This window comes from Trichechus manatus, unplaced genomic scaffold, assembly GCF_000243295.1.
Source record: "Trichechus manatus latirostris isolate Lorelei unplaced genomic scaffold, TriManLat1.0 scaffold00010, whole genome shotgun sequence".
In the NCBI taxonomy this organism is placed as follows: Eukaryota; Metazoa; Chordata; class Mammalia; order Sirenia; family Trichechidae; genus Trichechus; species Trichechus manatus.
The window spans coordinates 8,500,572-8,514,290 of NW_004443946.1; the positions used below are offsets into that span (position 1 = coordinate 8,500,572).

Sequence of the window (13,719 nt, forward strand, 5' to 3'; positions counted from 1 at the left end):
CTAAGAAGCTAGACCAACAATTTGAATCCTGGATCTGCTACATAATTACCATAAACCAAAACCAAACCAAATCTGGTGCTGTCGAGTCAATTCTGACTTATAGCAACCCTTTAGGACAGACTAGAACTGCCTGATAAGGTTTCCAAGGAGCAGCTGGTGGATTTGAACTGCCGACCTTTTGGTTAGCAGCCAGGCTCCTAACCATGCACCACCAGGGCTCCACTCTTAGAGTTATTGTGAAAATTAAATGAGTTAATATAAGGAAAGCACTTAGAACAATACTTGGCGCATGGCAAAAAAAATAGATGTTAGAAAATTATTATCTCAGAAATTTTTTGATTTAGCTTTTTAAGTTTTCATTTTGACATAATTTCAAACTTACAGAAAAGCCACAAGAATAGCCCACTCTTTGTATACCCTCACCCAGATTCCCCAAATGTTAATATTCTGCCACATTTGCTTTCTCCTTGTCTGTGTATACGTGTGTATTGTTTTATTTTTAACCATTTGAAAGTAAGTTCCACACATGATGCCCTTTTACCTTTAAGTATTTCAGAGTGCGTTTCCTAAAAGTAAGAACATTTTTTTACATATCCGAGTACAATGAACCAAATCGGGAAATTATCACTGATACTACACAATTACCTAATCTACAGACCTGATTCAGATTTTGCCTGTTGTCCCAATAATACCATTTATGGCAGAAGAAAATCCCAGATCCTGCATTTCATTCCATTGTCATATCCCGTTAGCCTCCTTTAATCTGGAACAGCTCCTCAGGTGTTTGTTTGATTTTGTCCTTAAAGACTTTGACATTTTTTATAAGTGTCAACCAATTATTTTGTAGAATGTCCCTCACTTTGGATTTGTCTGATGTTGTCTCATACTTACATACAGTAAATGTACTTCTGGCAGGAATACTATGGAAATGATACAGCATTGTTTTAATTGCACTAGATCAGGAAGCACATGATGTTTGTCTCATTATTAGTGCTGTTAACTTTGATTACTTGGTTAAGATTGTGTCTGCCAGATTTTGCCGTTCTAAAGTTACCATTTTTACCTTCGTGATGAATATACTTACAGGGAGATACTTTGAGACTGTGCATGTATCGTGTTGCTCCATAAACTTTCACCCACTAGTTTTGGCAGTCATTAATTATTATTGTGATGATTGCCAAGTAGTGATTTCTAATTCCTTCATCTCTCCTCCAGTTGTTAGTTGACTTTCTACAGAAAGGAAATGCTTTCCCTGCTCCCATATTATATCACTATAGATTCATGGATTCTTATTTGTATTAAATGGGTTGTAATCTATTACAATAATTATTTTCATACTCAAATTATCCCCCATTTGGCCATCTGGAGCTCCTTCAAGCTGGCTTCATGTGTCCTCTTGTCAAGTCCCCATTATTCTTTGAGCGCTTCCTTACTTTCTGGCACAAGATGTTTCAGACTCATTTTACCCAGCCCTGGAATTGCCCATTTCTCCAAAGATGCTGGTTTATGTTTTAAGTAGAGGAAAGAATCTTCTATCTTATGCCGACTTTCCAAAATGATATTTACAGATGAAACTGAGAAGATCCTTAAGTACATATATTAGAAACACTTTAAGATTCATTCATTCTCTCAATCATTAAGCTTCTTTTGTGTGCTTCAGGTTAGGCGCTCCTAAGACAAACCCCAGTTAACATTTCAAAACAATGTCAAAATAATTGATGTAGGCAATTAAATGCTGTAAGTGTTCAGAGATGGGCTGGAAAACTTGGAATTGAAGAAATGTTCAATTCAGGGGCACTGCCTGAGTGAATATATGGAGCCAACAATAAGCATGGTTTATTAGGGAATTTTGAGGGGCCTGACTAATTGGGAGAGATAAAAATATTGATAATTAATGGATAGGTGGAGTTTAGGTTATTGGGAATCTGGATTCTAGGCTGACTCATTCAGAATATATTGTGTGGACAATAAAATGTCCTTTAAAGTTTTGGGGCTGGGTAGTCATAAAGAGTATGCTTTGGGAAGTTTAATCTGATGTTATATTGCAGAATAGATTAGAAAACAGAAGATGATTAGGAAACTCCTAAAATAATTGAGTCTAAAGAAGTAGGAGTACAAGTAGGAATGGATAGATAGGAAAATAATTTGGAAGGAAGAAATGACTTTAGTTTATTGAATAAGGATCATTTGGAGAATAGGAACTCAGAAATAGGTAAGTGGTGTTTATGAGGAAAAGAAAACAGAAATCATCTGCAAATAGAAACTCAAAGAAAAACAGGTTTAGTGATACTGAAATTTTAATTTAATTTTTTTCTACAATGATCAAGTAAAAGCCGTAGAATTATTCAATACCTTTTTATACAAAACAGTATGCTTGAAGAATAATAACCTGGGGCCATGCAATGTCATAATTACTAGATAGAGTAATGTTCATTGAATTTCACAACACTTTGTTGGAAATAGATATTTGGTAATAATAGAAAGTTGTTTTGGTTTGATATGCTCTAGTATATTCAGCCACATTACCAGTCTCAAACCAGGTCTCTAGATTGAGACCCTGATTCCTGCTTGCTTTCAAATGTGTAGCTCTTGGGGTAAGACATTTGTTTCCAAGTGCAGCGTTTGATTCTTTGGGTATTATTGAAATTCACCTTTTTCTCCCCCATTAAAAAAAAAAAGTTATTGTTTAACTTCTACTTTGTCTATTGAAGAAACTGTCAGAAACTAAGAACTTAGCTGCACAAGCTATTTAAATCACCAAATATTGCAGCCAAGACATTCTTTACCATATATTGGGAGATGAAGGTAGAAAGTACCTGTCTTAGTCACCTAGTGCTGCTGTAACAGAAATACCATGAGTGGATGCTTTAGCAAGGAGAAGTTTATTCTCTCACAGTCCAGTAGGCTACAAGTCCAAATTTGGGCATCAGCTCCAGGGGAACACTTTCTCCGTTGGCTCTGGAGGAAGGTCCGTGTCATCAATCTTCCCTTGGTCTGGGAGCTTCTCAGCACAGGAACCTCAGGTCCAAAGGACGTGCTCTGCCCCCGGCACTGCTTTCTTGGTGGTGTGAGTTTCCCATATGTCTCTGCTCACTTTTCTCTTTTATATCTCAAAAGAGATTGGCTTAAGACACTGTCTAATCTTGTAGACCTCATCAGTATAACTGCCGCTTATCCATCTTATTATTACATCATAGTGATAGAGTTTCAGCACATACGGAAATCACATCAGATTACAAAGTGGTACACAATGATACGATACTGGAAATCATGACCCAGCCAAGTTGACAGATATTTTTGGGGGACATAATTCAGCCCATGACAGTACCTAAGTTCACACATTCCACAAGAAGTGAGAACGAATGTTCCTAAACAGATATTTTACCATTTTGTTAATTTTCACAATTACTTCGTTCTTGATCTAAAACCAGGCCATCATTCTTCTTCATGGATATAGCAAGAAAAATGACAGAAGTTTGTTATCTCTTTAGCTAGACTTGTTATCTCATCAGGTTTTCTGTACTGGCTTGAGGGGTAAAAGTGACATCTGAGGACTAAATCTCGTTCTTTCCATAGGGTACCAAGCAAGTTTGTTCATTTGTTAGTAAGTTAACATGTGGACTTCCTAATTAAAATCTGTTGAAAGAAATTATTACATGAAGGAATGTATTAACCGTATAACACGTTGGGATAGTGCTGGGCGACTGTCATAATTTCTGCTGCTAGTTTACAGAAAGGAGAATAAAGTGGTTCTTTTTGTTGGGAAAGAAGATTTTATGTTATCTGTGTTTTCAGGCTTTCTGGCTCATACGCTGGCGGAATCCTTGCTGCGGGGGTGTTTTCATTTTCTCATCTAACATGGCAGTGGTCCACTGCAGCAGAGGTTTTCAGCTTAAACAATCTGTTTGTGGGGCTGCTTATGGCTCTTACTGTACATTTTGAGGAGGCAGCAACTGCAAAAGAGAGATCAAAGGTAACCTATTTTGATCAAAGTGAAATAATTTTTTGTTTTAATTTTTAGACAGATACTGTATTTCTTAAAGTTTAGATACTGTTTGTCTATTCTGATTACTGTCAAAGTAATCTAGGCATGTTGGGAGAGAAAATGTTCTCAGTTCTTTTATTGTGAATGGAACTGCTATAGCCTTTATAAAACATGCAACCTCATCTCCCTCCCCCGCCCCCAGAGCTCAAAAGTTTTTTGGGCAGAGGGAGGGGATGAGGGAATTATCAAATCCGCTGTGAGTCCTGTGGAGAAGACAGGCATGTTGGCTAATCCCACCATCATTTGTGTGTGTGTGTGTGTGTGTGTGTGTGTGTGTGTGTGAGATCATAAAATGCCAAGCTCTAAACTGACCAGCTTAAATTCTGTACCATTATGGTACATAGATTTACTCCCTAATTAAAAAAGTCAAATTTGTAATTTTTTCAACTAAAAGAAAAGTATCAAATGTAGAAACAAAGTAGTTTAGAAGAGATTACAGTGTATTCTAGGGCAACCATTGTCATCAAAATCATTGGAAATGTAAAGGAACCCAAGAGTTTATAGTCCATACAGTAGAAAATACCAAATCATCTTAGTATGGACAACCTTGTCTCATTAAAGAATATAAAAACAAAAGAACATCATAGTTTGTCTGTGGTTCACATAAACAAATCTTTGATGTTGTTACAGTTTTTGTTTGTTTGTTTAAAATAACTTTTTTCTAATTAGAAAATAATACATGTTCAAGAAAAGGAAAAAAAAACCTGCAGGTAACTATATCTCTAAATAAAAGCTGTCATGTTCCATGTATTTAATAGGATAAAAAGTAAAACAAAGAATTGCTGAACTTCTGTTATAGTTTTACTTGAATAAGAATTACAGTTAAGGACTGTTTTTGTTATTAGTCCTAACTATTACAGTTAGGACTTACCTAGTCATCACACAGACTTTCTGTAAGTAAGTTTGAAGCCAGACATTTAAGGACACACTGCAGTGATTTAAGGAGAATAAAAAGTATTAGTAAAAAATGATGGTAAATATTAGTAACTGTTAAAGCATGACTGTTTGCATCGAAGAGGTTGATTTAAATCTTACCTGTGGTACAAGTGCTTGGTTTTAATATAAAAAATAGCTTTTTACTGTTATGCTTACTTAGAATTTCAGGTGAATTTTTAACTTAGACTTTTTTTTCTTTTATTTATTTTCAGATAGCTAAAATTGGTGCCTTCTGCTGTGGCCTTAGCTTATGTAATCAGCACACAATAGTACTCTATGTTCTGTGTATAATACCATGGATTCTCTTTAGACTTTTAAAACGGAAGGTAGGTTTTTAAACTTTGTCAAAGTGAAAATTTCTAATATTTTACTTAGGCCCAATATACCACTCAGAGCTTCAGAAAACTTGGGCTTTAATTTTTCTTGTGTTTTATGTAAAGCATAAATAACCTTAGATCCTAACAACATTGACTGAAAAAATAAGATATAAAAAAATTATGCAGTATTCATTGCAGTGGCATCTAGAATGTTTCATGATTTTCTTAAACTGATTCTGAACAGTACCTCAGAGAGGATAGGCTAAAAGGACTTAAAACAACAATATCAAAGTTTCCTTAGTTGTTTTTGTTATACATCCTAAGGCCAAGGATGGTGTACCAATAATACTTCACTCATTCATTCAACTGAGTGTTGAGTGCCTGCTCTGTGCCACATGCTGTTCTCTTTGCTGGAGACAGAGCTCTCAACAGAACAGACAGTATCACTGCGATTGTGGACTAAATAATGAAATCTTGGCAAGTGACAGTCCTGTTTTCTCAGACCTAGAATTAAAGATTATTTATTTTCATTTCTTCTTTCTCTGCAAGGAAAGTGATTATAAATTAAAATGGCGATATAAAGCAAGGTAAAGAAATTTGTTAAAGCATTGGGAGACATAGGTAAAGAGAAGGCAAAGAGCTGAATTAGACAAGAGTCCTTGGAAGGACCAAACCAAAACCAAACCCGTTGCCGTCGAGTCGCTTCCAACTCATAGCAACCCTACAGGACAGAGTAGAACTGCCCATAGGGTTTCCAAGGACCAACTGGTGGATTCAAACTGCTGACCTTTTGGTTAGCAGCTGAACTCTAAACCACTACACCACCAGGGTTTTCCTTGGAAAGACAGATGCCCCTTATTCTGCCAGTCTTTCCTCCCAGAGGTTAAAATAGTCTATATACAAAGCCAGTACTAGGTCATTTTACCTACTACTTTATTTATTGTTTGTGTGTTTGGAATTATACTTTGGCTGCATTCATTTATCATTTTATTATTTGTCAGTTATATCCAGCTATAATCAGAATCATAATAGAAAACATACATATAATAAAATTATTATGTAGAAATAGAGAAATAATTATACCCAAGTTTTAGATCACTGTATGTACTGTACTTGAACACATTTTGTTTCTTAGCTTCTTGGCAGCAAAGCAAAAAGGGTGATATGGAGGTTATAAGATTCTTATTATGTGATTAAAAAAATGAATAAAAGAGAAACAACAGTTGGCAGGAAAGATAAACTTTTTCTTGGAACTGAATTCTGTTAAGTCAATCATGTGAGTCCTTATGTAAGGATATTGAATAGCGTAACAGGCAATATCATTAACAGAGGTTTTATAGAGTATACAGAAAGTTCTTTATATGGTCTTATATAAGCCATTGATTTAAAAAATGGAAATATAAGAAAATATAAGTTAGTGAAGACTTTTCTATGGAATACCTAACTGAGGAGACCCAAATATTTTCTTGTGAATTGGACTGATGCACGGATAGGGGTGGGTGGACAGCATATCCCATAACTTTTCTCATTCTGTATTCATCATCTTAGCCAGGCTTCTGATATCAGCAGAGATCAGAGAGGTGCATTCTCTGGCAAGAACCTGCTAAGCAAATATTTTGTGTTAGTTGATTGAAATGCAAGCCATATGCTTTGTAAACAAACACGCAGAACTCAGAGTTGACAATTTAGAAGCCTGGACTGAGGGCCTGTTTGCCTTGTACTAAAGTAAGCTTCCAATAAATGATGCAATTTTGGGAGCTATGACTTTCAACAGACTTTTCATTTCTATTAGTTAAATAGCAGAGCAACAGGGTAGTTGGAGCTAGATGATATCAGGCAGAGCAAGAAGTCCTGGGTCAGCTGGTCTCAATCCTGGCTGCTCACTTAAATTATCTGGGAAGCTTAAAAAATATCTCTGTGTGTGACATGCATACCCATATATATGTGTATGTATACATACATGGGTGGTGCAGATGGTTAATGCTCTCAGCTGCTAACTGAAAATTTAGAAGTTTGAGTCTGCCTAGAGACCTGGCAATCTATTTCCAAAATCAGCCATAACTGCCTCCTTTGCCATGAACCAGAAGAATTGGATGGTGTCTGCCTACCATTACTGAATATTTTGATCAAAGATTCTATAGAAGAATTCTGATCAAAAGGAGGAAAATACAGAACAGAATTTTAAATTCTCATGGAATCCAGACTTTCTGGAGCCATGGAGGCTGAATAAACCCCTGAAACTATTGCCCTGAGATAATCTTGAAACCTTAAACCAAAAATATCACCTGAAGTCTTCTTAAAACCAAACAATAGTTTAGCTTAGCCAGTAAAGAATGGCTGCCTTAAGCATTATGCTCTTTTAAGATCTGTTTATATGGGGTCAAACTGACAATACAACTTGAAAGATTAAATAGGAAACTTGGGGGGCAGTGAGTTTATGTCAATGGGGGAGGAGGAACAACTCAGAAAAGGAAGATGAGAATGGTCACACAACTCAACGAATGTAGTAAGTGTCACTAAATTGTAACATGTGGAAGCGGTTGAATTGGTGTATGTTCTGCTGTGTATATTCCCAACAATAAAAATATGATAAATCATTTTTTAAAAAATAAAACATTATAGAACACAGTTCTACTTTCACATGTATGGTATTTCCATGAGTCCAAGTTGACTTGATGGCAGCTGGTATATACATACATATATTAATGTATATATGTGTTTACATATGCAGATATATACATACATATGTATACTTATGCTGATCATGACCCTATTGCAAAATAATTCTGATTTAATTGATCTGAGGTGAGACCCAGGCCTTAGTATTTTTAAAAAGCTCCCCAGGTGATTCTAATGTGCAGCTAAGGCTACAAACCACTCTTCTGGACTCTCTGTAATGGCTCTCATCTAATTGTCTCCCTGTTTATTTCCACACAAAACCAGAATATTCATCAACCACATCTTACCATTCTAAATTCAACTTTACAATATACAGAAACTGTTAATATATAAACATTTACTTTCTTTAATACCACTTTAAAGAACAGCAAAGGCATACATCAGTTATTTCTTGTACCCTTTTCATGCCATCCTTTTTTATGCATCTCATTACCACCATAGAAATTGCATCACTGTAATAAAAACACTCCATTCTCAATTAAGGATGTTTATTTGAAAATGCTAATATAAGTCAACTGCTTCTACTTTTGGTGAATGTGAACCTTGATTCTTGTATTCACTCTCGTGTAGATTTCTCTATTTTTAAAGGAAAAAATTGGCAATTTCCAATTATGATATTTGTAATAGACTTCTTTCCCAACTATTAAAGCAACCAATATTTGAATCTTTCTAGTATCCCAGAATTCATATTCTTTTACATTTCATCTTTTTTTTTTTTTTAAAAAAAAGAGCATTTGGTTGAGGTTGGAGGTTATATAAAAGCTAACTTAATCTGTGCCAAACATTTCTATGAAATGTCCAAAACTCCTATAAAGAATCATATTGTCAATGTATATTCATAATAGAGTTAATGGTTATAAGTTTATTCCTGATGATGGTAATGACGCACAGTGACATTAGAACAATGTTTTGAGCATATTCAAAATCAACCAAACAACACCTAATCACCTCCAAGTGTGTTATCTCACCCTACAATGCTGTATGTGATGACATGGCTTTAAATGTAAAAGATGCAATAAACATGATACTCGAGCGTCTTTACTAATACTGTTTGCTTCATTCATATTTCATCTGCCATGCAAAGGAGTTCAGGCTGATGAAATTTTCTAGTAATCCACAGTAATCAGAAGTTTTAACATAGTATTCTGTGGTAACTTAATATAAATTGAGAGATCAGCTCTGTGTAAACATATTTGATGTTTTCCTTGATGTGTTCTTGAAGTTCCAGGATGATTGGACTAAAACAAACATTGTTATACAACTCGATGTGTTCTAATGCAGGAGCTCTCCCTGGGCTCTTTGCTGAAGTTGAGTCTGTACTTCTCTGTTGGTTTGCTGCCCTACCTCTACCTGCCCATCTCATCCTACCTCAATCAAGCCCGTTGGACCTGGGGAGACCAGACAACACTGCTAGGATTTTTGACGCATTTTCTCAGGGAAGAATATGGAACATTCAGTCTGGTAAATCTGTATTTAAAGCTCTTTTAAGGAAATGAATAGCAAAACTTCAGTGTTCTGCTTGGACTTTGACTGGAAAAAAAAAAAAAAAAGACAGTTGATACAATTTTTATTTCAGTTATTTACACAACAAACATGTCTCTTGGAATGTGGACTTTAAAATAGTTTGGGAAAAAAATCGTAATCACTCAACCTGACATCATCCTGTTGTGGTAGAGTGTGCTTTTCAGGATGACAAGCATTCAAAGGCTCTGCTGCCTGCAGTGGAAACACTGTGGTCTTGTTAGCATTGGGTGTCCCTGCGGACACTTGGTCTGTGAATACAAATATTTGGAAAAGATTAAGGAAAAGTATATATATATATATTTTATTTACCTTGACCAAAACGCTTTTTTTTCCTCCACATATTTGATGAACAGTGTTCACGTTAGTATTTTGTTTTTAAAACTGAAGACATATTTTTAAATGCTTCATAAAACATGATTGTACTGAATGGGAAAAATGTGCTTTTAAAAAGTTCCCTAAGATGTAAGTCAGGGGAAAACATTAAATATGACTACACTAAACGTTATCTGACAAATGAAGAATAAACTGAAGGTTTTTTATGTTAATATACGCAGTTGTATCAGATTTTTATCGTTTGCGTTTTTTTGTGTCTTATTTAAGAAGGCAAGTCCCAAAAGAGTACGTATTATATGGTATCATTTATACAAATTCTGAAAGACCATGTAAAAACTATAAACAATCTATTGTTTAAGGATACGCAGAAAAGTAGTACAACTTTTTTTTAATATCAAGGGAATGATTAGCACACAATTCAAGGTAGTTGGTTGGGGAGAGGGGAATGAGGAAAGACGCCTGCGAGGGCTTTTTAAGATACCTTTTTGTCTTGATGAGGTTCTGTTTTTTAAATGAATGATGGGTCTATGATTTTTTTTTTTTTTAGCTCTTTATGCCTTAAATATACATTACACACTTTTTTACGTAAGAGATATTTCATAATAAAATGGATTAATAAAAGGATAATTATTAATTATTATTTTGACAGAGAGTTTGATACTTTAAGTTTATACTGTTGTTTATTTTATGTTGGTTATTCCATAAAAATATTATGTTAGGGCCATTCCATATTGGAAAATTGTATAATTCACACATAATTGTGAAATTATAGACTATCAGAAGATGAACTTAATTCATTGACGTGTTATCGTTCCTGCTGGAATAGTTTAATTGGTTTTTAGCCAATACATTATTTCTGACATTCTTCCTAAAGGATGTTGAGGTTTAGTTTTCACTGACTTTAAAAATTCTGTAAGGCTCTGAAGTAAAGACTTTGAATCAAGAGAGATGTTGCATTGTATATTTAGAACATGTATCTTTTAAACCAAGATGCTAAAATACAATAGTTTAACAAAGCTCCATTTTAATGTTTGCACAAATAAACTTTTCTCTTTTGTGTATAGGCAAAATCTGAAATAGGATCCAGTATGTCTGAGATACTACAGTGAGTATGAAATATTTTAAACTATTTTAAAAGAATTCTCTATTCCTTTAAGTGGTTTTAGAGATTGCTGAGTTTATCTCTTTGTGAAGTATGCCCGAGAAATTGTTTTCAGTTCTAGAGTTAAGAGTTGTTTGTGTACACTGTCAAATCGTCTAGCATTTCTTTTAGTAAGATAAAGCTTAAAGTGAGCAATAAATACAACAGCAAATGAGAATATTAGATGAATGTATAGAGTCTTTAAAACTAAAGTGTTTCAACGTTTAAAAATTGGATTCAAAATTACCCAATGTAGTGTTGCTTTAGAAAGAACTTGTTCTTTTTTCTGGTTTTTATATCTTCTTTCTTTTAGAGACATTTTATAACATTGTACTGAGCAAAGTTTGAACAATTATTTTTGTTTGTATAGTGGTCTTTTAATTCTTCAGAGCTGAATTGTTTTCTAATGTCTCTTGAGACTTTTACTTTAGACTGGTCTTGTAGTACGCTGTGTTTTTTTACTTCAGTATTTTTAGCATCCAACATTATTAGAACCAGCTTAAGCAAAATATTTTTTTTTATATTATCCACTAGTGTTCTTTGAAAAATGGGTTAATATTTGCTTTAAACCTCACACAGATTAAGAAAACTTGAAAAATATCTGTACCAATCCAGCAATACTTGTATAATGTTTGCAATATAATATTGAAGAATAATATTTTTCTATAACACTAAAGTGATCTACTAACTAATTATTAATTTGGGACTCTAAGGACTATTTAACAAAAACATTTTAAAAATATGGGAGAATATTTCAATTTTATATATGAGACAGTTCATAGACTCTCACAGTTTCTATCTTTAGTTGCTAGCTTGCTTGCTTCCTTCCATTCTTTTTAAATAACTTCTAAATACAATACATAATCATAGAAATTTTAGAAAATACAGATAAGCAAAAATTTTTAAAGTAAAATTGCCTATAATTCAATATGCAGAGAACCACTATTATTAATCTATTAACATTCTTATGTATATCCTTCCAATATAAAAAAATTTTGTTTGTTTGTAAAACCTGGGCTCATTATGTGTGTGTATATATATATATATATATATAGTTTTATTAGCCTGCTAGTTTTCACTTTATATCTTGAAAATAATTTCCTTGTTATCAGTTATTATGTAACATTTTAATGGTCTCACACTTTATTTTAAATATTTATTTTAATGTCTCACTAACTTTTGTGCCCCCTTTTTGTTGTGGTTGTTACTGGGGAGAAGGTAGCAAGAAGCTCAGTTTCCCATCTATTTTATCAGTGTTTCCAAATTTTCACTTTATTCTGCTTTACTCTGTACCAAAAGACCCACTACCTATTCTTTTCTATCTACCTTCCAGTAATATTACAGCATTCAGGATTACTGATATATTTTGCCTTAACAAATCCCACATTAACTCCAAGGAATGCTTAAGAGTAATCCTAGACCATAAATCTAGCTTTTTTTAGTTGCACGTAAAAGTACCTGATTTGGGAATTTAAAGACCTGCTTTACTTTAAAATATTAGCATTTAAGTTGTATACTCAAAAAGACTTGATATAAGTGATGGCCAGTCGTTCCCACACTGTTTGTTGGAACCAAATTATACTGTAGAATGAAGGCATAATCCTAGCACTCTGACTGAGTGAGAGAATTTCCAGTTTTTAATTGTTTCAGGTGGACAGGAGTGTTGAGAAAGGCAAGTCATAATTAACTTACAAGAAAATCCTTAGAAATGATAGAACCTAATCATCTAACCCTTTCCAGTTAAGCAAATTAAATTCTTACCCAATGATATCTCTAAATTGCAATCCTGGACAAGGAAATTATTGAATCTAACCCTAGGCAGTGACCATCTTTTAGAGCTTACATTTCAGCAACAGATCTCCAAGAATTAATTTTGGAAAACTGACTTCATTCCTTTTGAAGAATGGTTTGAAATGGGGCTCATGCTGGAATCAAGTTTTTCAAGTGTGTTTGAAAATGAGTAAGGATATCTTCTCATAGTAGATGAGTCTCCATTAGTAAAATGCACATTGTGTGGTTTCCATAATTACGGCATCACATTTTTTCCAGTAAAATTGCCACTAGGGAGAGGAAAGTTCTTTGAGATGGTGAGTATATAGTCATTTCTTTTTTAAAAATTGGAGACTGCTAGAGCAGTAGTTAAGAGCTATTTTAGAGTTCATATAACACCTGGAAAATGCTATTGGTTAATGGAAGAATTGAGTTTAATTGTAGGAAGGAAAAGACACATTTCTTTGAGATTGTGTAAACATTTTAAAAACCAAGTATTATAGAAAACAAAGAAGCCTTTGAGGAAGAAGATAACCCAGAAAAGAATGGTTGAAAATCACTCCTCTTTTCCTTTTTTCTTTGTGATTGAATCTCCCTCAAACTATTTGAATTAAGTTTGTTTTCAATTGCTATGTCACTGGAGGCCTTGTCTACGTTGCTGCCAGGAGAAGGGTCAAAACCCATACCAAACAACTTATTTTCAAGCCAGTCAGGGATAGCCTATAAAGTATACCAATATCAGAAAGATGGAAGAAGTATTTGTTCTGATCCTATCCTAAAGTATGCAAGTTAGTAACCAAATGTTACAATTGGAAGACATTTTAGAACTGTTTAACTCTTTCTTATGGTGCTTTTTGTCCTATATTTAAAAGAAGGCAAAATAATTTTAAAATCTGACCCTAACCCTAAAAGTTATTCAGTGCATAATCATTTATTCCCCAAAGAATATTTTATTTGGAATTAACCAATTTTTT

The 13,719-nt window shown here is 34.0% G+C and overlaps 1 protein-coding gene across 1 annotated transcript in view; it reads left to right on the forward strand.

Moving 5' to 3' along the window:
- Positions 1 to 13,719, forward strand: part of TMEM260 (transmembrane protein 260) — an 84,489-nt gene that overhangs the window by 34,124 nt on the left and 36,646 nt on the right. The window contains exons 4-7 of the mRNA XM_004370890.2: positions 3,796 to 3,973; positions 5,194 to 5,307; positions 9,259 to 9,438; positions 10,899 to 10,939. Of these exons, the coding sequence (XP_004370947.1) occupies positions 3,796 to 3,973; positions 5,194 to 5,307; positions 9,259 to 9,438; positions 10,899 to 10,939 (513 nt within the window). The remainder of the gene's footprint in view (positions 1 to 3,795; positions 3,974 to 5,193; positions 5,308 to 9,258; positions 9,439 to 10,898; positions 10,940 to 13,719) is intronic.